Below are 6,000 nucleotides of genomic sequence, written 5' to 3'. Positions count from 1 at the left end.
ATATTTATGTATATATATATTCTCTCAATCTATGGCACATATACAAATCACACCAGGGCCGCGCCATATTTTTTAGACAATAATTTGATTGTTTAAATATTGTTTTTAGTTGCAAATATACATGCTAATACTCGAATGATTGAATTTTGATGGGTATTATTAGAGTGTGAATTTAAACTATTAATTAAGTTGATTGTTACGTAAATATGAATGTGTGTTTCATAATTATAATCTATCGAACAAAATGCCACATACATATATAAGCATGACACAAAAAAGAGATCATCTTAATTACAACCTAATTACAAACTCAATTAAAGCACAAAGTGGCAGTAGATCCATCTTAGTCCGCATATCGACCCCTTCTTAATTAACTCCATTACAAATGCATGCATGCTTAAGCTAGCTTAATTAATTATTCACATGATGGAACATGCATTTGGGTTTTCATCGCTAAACAAAGTGGTGTACTCGTCGTCCGGTGCATTTGGGTTAGGAAGTGCTTGAGCCACGTTTCTCACATAACCAGAGGGAGCCTTCTTGTCATAAGCCCCGGCAGCATAAGGATAAGCCACCAAGTTGAAAGGGACATAAGGCCAAAGCTCTGCTTTCTTCCCTGTGCTCTTCACTTTCTTTAAAACCTTGTTTGGCTCCACATAACCTGTCACCGTCACCCGGCTTTCCTTTCTGTTCACGTCCACTTTTTTAGCACCTGATCAAAGTTAAATGCAATATCGATCAATTAATCTAGTTAACAATAACCTAGGTTTAATTAATTCAAAAGGGTCCCCTGTGCCCCCATCTAATAGTTATTAATTAATATACTATGATAAAAAGGACAGTACAATCGTTTTGTGTGTAGAAAATGTTAATTATATACAAATTAAAGCTGAGCTTATGGTACCCTTGGCCTCTATGAATTAATACCTTAAGCAGAGAATCTTGGTGGTTGCAACTTGCAACATAAGAGTGTGTTTGGATATTCGGATTTTGCATTGCATTTATTATGATTTATGACACATGTACTAGTGTACTAGTGTAAAGAAAAAAAATAAAAACTGAGGCTTTGAGATTTATGAACCTCTACAAAAAGCTGCTTACAATGTCAGTTTTTCGTACGAGTACTCTCTAAAAAGAAGAAAAACAAGAGAGTCAAAGAAATTTCTATTGACTTTGGTTCCAGTTTCCCTTTACGAGGAAGCTCAGAAATCCTCTACAGTAGACTCTTTTTGCTTTCTCCATTTCCTTACTATAATTTGTAATTACCAACTGGCTAGCTCCTCTAAAACATGCAAATTAACTCTTAATTAGTACAGCTATTATTAATGAATATTTGTCAAGGGTCATGAAATCTGATAGATGTTAATTCTTCATAATATCATAATAATTTTAGATAAAAGAGTGCTAGAGAAGTACTAGTTATGCATGTTCTTTGGGGAGAGGGAGAGGGAGAGGGAGAGAGCTTAAGCTTCCGTACCTTTCATGTTGGAGACAGCATTTTTAACTTTCCTTTCACAGCCATCACAGTCCATTTTCACCTTGATTTCAACTGTCTGCAAATTAAACAACAAATATTAGAGAGAGTTGAAAGAAATGAGTTACAACAGTACTCAGATTCGATACTTTTAAGCCACTGATCGGTACGTTAAAGATAAGACAAGTAATGTACATAGCAGCTGAAGCCAAACATGTACAGATTTGGTTATGGTTATGATGATACATACCTGCAGTGGCTTGCGTTTCTTTCTTGGTATGGAGATTGTAAAATAATCTGAAAGAGCGTCCAGAGCACCCATTGTTCAAGCAAAGCCAAATCAGAGAGCTAGCTAGTTTCTTAATTTGTGTGTGTGAGAGAGAGAGAGAGAGAGAGAGAGAGAGAGAGAAAGAAAGAAAGAGATGGAAGACACTACTTTTTGGTTTTGGGGTGACACCTCACACCGTAGATATGCAGTGTGAGTCTGTGACTTGGTCCTATATATAGCTCTTCTATATGTACCAGATGCTTGCTAATAAGAGAAACTTTGGGTGCAAGTTGTGTTTAAATTTTAAAATTATTATATTAGTGAACAGATAATGACCTGCATGTGTCCCCAATTCATGCTGTTCTCCAAAATATCGTGCCCAACAACTGGGCATTAAATTTAATGAAAAATGACCATAAATTTTTTTCAACAAAAATTGAAAGGGAGTTTTCCTGAAGGAGCTTTGGTGTAACCGTGTAATTAGTTTTGTTATTTGACAGCTTAATGGGAAGCTGTCGTCTTGCTGTTTTCTTTGGCCCAAAGAAATTAAGGAAAGCACTGTTGTCTTCAATGGCCTACTATACAGTTTTTGCCACTAAAGAAACGATTAACAAATTTGACCAAATAAATACACAATTTCATCGAAAATATTCAATTCGTCTATTTATTTGCAAAGATAATCTAGCAACGAAAATATAAAAAACGAACGATTCGAATAGACACAAAAGGACTCGTGTGTGCCCACAAAAAAATCCCTCATTAGAAGGCCTCTATATATATGCATGGTGCCAAAATTTATTGCACTGTAGCAATCAATTTTTAATTCTGTGTAAAACACCAACACGCACCTTGATTTACTCGCATAAATGCAAATTTATCAAAACCAACTAGATATGATCTTCAATTCCTACAAACACCATAGTCAGCAAAAGTGCAAGTACGTGACCTATACTTTTGGTCTATGTGTTTTTTACTCAAAAAATACATCTGTTCATTATAGTTTAAATTTTGCAAATTTGGTCCTCATATTTTATGTCATTTGCAATATTAGAATATTTTGTACTCAGTATGAAATTTTTCCTCAAAACAAAATTAATAATTTATTAAACTCGCGAGTTTTATTGAAAAATGACCAAAAATCATGTATACAATTTGATTTTTAAATAAGAATTCAAAGAAATCTCAAACTTAAAATTCAAAACTCTAAAAATTTTGCGAGCCTCAATTTCTCTAGTGAATAAACATAAAAAAAGAAATTGAAATCAGTTTTGAAAAGCCCATGAGATGGTCTTTCAATCCCCCAAAAAAATTTATTTTGAAAACAAATGAATAATATCTTTAAATTCGAAATTATGGATTCTGTTGAAATAATTGACAAAATTTTAAAATTGTCCTAAAATTATAAACGACATAAAACATAAGGACTAAATTTACAAAATTTAAACTGCGAGTACAAAATGTGTTTTCCGTTTTCAGGACCAATTGTAGTTTTCCCTAATAGTCAAGGACTCAAGGTAACATTAATTTAAATTTTTTTGAAATCAATTTTTTTTTTAGTCATGAACGTGTTTCATATATTTGGTGTACGGATGGAGATGGGTTCCTCACTGACACCAATAGAGTTGGATAAAAGACAAAAAATTGAATGATCTGGACTCTGGAGCCCGTCGATCTGTCTTTCATCATCTGCTAGCATTAAAGCGTACGCGGTGCGGCCTCTACTTCTACTTGTATGAACTATATGAAATACAATCATTCATACATTGATTTGATACTTTATTAGACACATTACAATTGAAAATTTGCTCCACCACCCAACAAATTTATAGCTATAAATATGAAAACTTGAAAAGTACTTTAGATATACATTATTGAGATTAATTAATGTATAACCAAACCCATATTTGAAGTCAATCTGCAAATTAATCTGAAAGCTCTCACTGCTGGCTACCATTAATGTCATGCAAAAATCTAAATTGTTTGTATGGTTCTTGAGATATGACCATGAATGATGGAATTTATGTTATGGGTCCAATTATTCAAGAGTTTAGGTGAACCATCGCTAGAAATTACTAATTAGATGGCTACTTTTCCCATCCCCATATATATCATGCATCCACAGATATCCACTCGGGGACATTTTCATGGTTTGAGAGGCTGAGAACCATATATGCTTAATTTCTCCATAATTCATCTATGTATGTCATTTTCTAATCATGTAATACAGTGGCACGAGTCAACCAGCTAGCTGCATTCATAATTGTCATTGGCACCCCACCTAGCATGGGCTTCTTTCAATTTTCCAGAACACCATGTATTCCGGAAAACACTGTCTACATTTCATCATCAGTTTGTCTCTTACTCCTATTTTTAATATAACAATATTGAAGGAATGAAGGAAGAACAAAAAGTATAAATTTAATGGATACAAGCTAGCTAGCATGAAAACAAGTAATTTTGGGACAGCATGAAAAAATCTGTACAATTATTATGTAGAGGAGGCTAGGGGCTACCTAGGAAGGTAGCCCACAACAATGTCGATCTTTTCAAATGATCATGACTTTGCATGTACGCGTCCCTTAAGCCCTTACACGAAAGAGAACTCAAAAAGTCAAAAGTCACTATAATATATAGCTAGAAGCCACCACAAGCTGTACCCTCGATCCTTTATTTTTATTTTTTATTTTATTACAGTCTACAACTCTACACCTTGGTTTGGAAATTATTATTTGAGCAGCTTATCCTGCTGTTCCATTTGAAGCATCACCACCATCATGAAAACAATAACAAAAGCAAACATATAGTACCAATGAGTTGGCTTCATAAGTGTAGTCCTCCTTTCAACAACTTGGGATCTTTCAAAAGAGGATGGTATTGTGAGATGATCATCTCATCCAATAATCCGAAATGATCTATTTTTAACTTTATTGTTAAATAATATATATATCCTGTAACTAAAATTGGTGCTATATATATAACATTATTGTTAATCTCGAATATATATATTAAAAATACTTTAAAGTTAACTAACTAGTAAGATAATACGATACTAATTACCTTTTTGGGCCCACTACACAATATAATCTCATGATCAAAACTGTTCATATTTTAGATCTTCATTCAAAGATCAACCTTACAAAAAATCAACCAAATCATTTAGTCATTTGATTATCATTACAATCATTTCATGTTTTATTGAAAAACTTGTGTTCGTCCATTTACATGAGAACAATTAGTTTACTAATAATTGACTAAACGATTTTCGATTTTGTTGATTTTGTTGATTTTTTTTGTAAAGATGATCTTTATATGAGAGTCTAAAAAGTAAATCATTTAAATCATAAGATTATATTATGTAATAGGCTAAAAATGATGGTAAGTGTCATAATATCTTACTAATTGGTTAACTTGATCTAGAGCGCTCCTCTATATATATAGTGTTAAGTTATCAGACTATAAATCTACATACATTATTACATGTGTATACATGTTTTAACAATTAATAAACAAATAATTTGACTGGTTTAAACTTGTCAACTACAATTAGTAGAAGCCCAAATTTTGGAAATACAGTAATGGAAAAGAACGGGACACAGAATCACAGATGATTGAAGCAATGAGGCCAGCTAGGCGGGGTTAGTTGGAGATTTGGTAAATGTCCTTATACGCGCTTCCATCTAACTGTCATTGTACAATGTATACATGTATAGTTACATACAATGCTACAAGTTATGTGTTAAAATATTGGTTTTCAATATTCATCTTTAATTACACAAAAAACACTTTACCTTGATCATGAGCAGTCGTTTTCATTTGATACGATGAGATCATATCATCATAAACTCTACATGATCACCATAATTAGCGTTGAACTACATAATTTATTATTAATTTTAAACTCTGCTTGCATGTAAGACAGACTGTGTTGAATTGGTCACTAATTAAATACATGCATGAAACATATACTAAATGTGGACAACATTGCAATACTAACCGTGAGATACACTTCAAGTTTGAAGTTTCATATATAATTATTTAATTAATTAAAAAACAAAGAAAATAGCATGATTAATATATAAAAGAGCTACAAGAAACCCTAAACAGGGAAGTCGGAGGAAATAACGTTAACATCGTGTGGAATACTATTTTGTTGCTTGTGCCAAACTCTAAAACAGCTCATCGATTAATTATATATATGATATGTGAAATTGTGAAAGGTGTAATTGGCAACAGCGACAGAGTCATAGAGATATTCAAA

At 32.7% G+C, this 6,000-nt stretch overlaps 1 protein-coding gene across 1 annotated transcript; it reads right to left on the bottom strand.

The window, feature by feature from the left end:
- Positions 1-237: 237 nt before the first annotated feature.
- On the bottom strand, positions 238-1,931 carry HIPP20 (Heavy metal transport/detoxification superfamily protein). The gene is made up of 3 exons (XM_086230671.1): positions 1,725-1,931; positions 1,478-1,553; positions 238-712 (listed from the first exon to the last, which is right to left on the bottom strand). Exons 1-3 carry the CDS (start codon positions 1,794-1,796, stop codon positions 420-422), a joined length of 441 nt encoding a protein of 146 aa, XP_086086797.1. The 5' UTR covers positions 1,797-1,931; the 3' UTR covers positions 238-419.
- Between the last annotated feature and the right edge of the window lie 4,069 nt (positions 1,932-6,000).

This window comes from Dryas octopetala, chromosome 2 (assembly GCF_963921425.1).
Source record: "Dryas octopetala chromosome 2, drDryOcto1.1, whole genome shotgun sequence".
Classification (NCBI taxonomy): Eukaryota; Viridiplantae; Streptophyta; class Magnoliopsida; order Rosales; family Rosaceae; genus Dryas; species Dryas octopetala.
Note: the sequence above shows the minus strand (reverse complement) of the source record. Positions and strands in the feature narration are given on the sequence as shown.

Excerpts from the sequence above, each read along its gene's own strand:
- HIPP20 (XM_086230671.1), bottom strand. The coding sequence starts at position 1,796 with ATGGGTGCTCTGGACGCTCTTTCAGATTATTTTACAATCTCCATACCA. Across the intron at positions 1,554-1,724 it reads AGAAACGCAAGCCACTGCAG|ACAGTTGAAATCAAGGTGAA; the intron begins GTATGTATCATC and ends TTTAATTTGCAG. Across the intron at positions 713-1,477 it reads TGCTGTCTCCAACATGAAAG|GTGCTAAAAAAGTGGACGTG; the intron begins GTACGGAAGCTT and ends AACTTTGATCAG.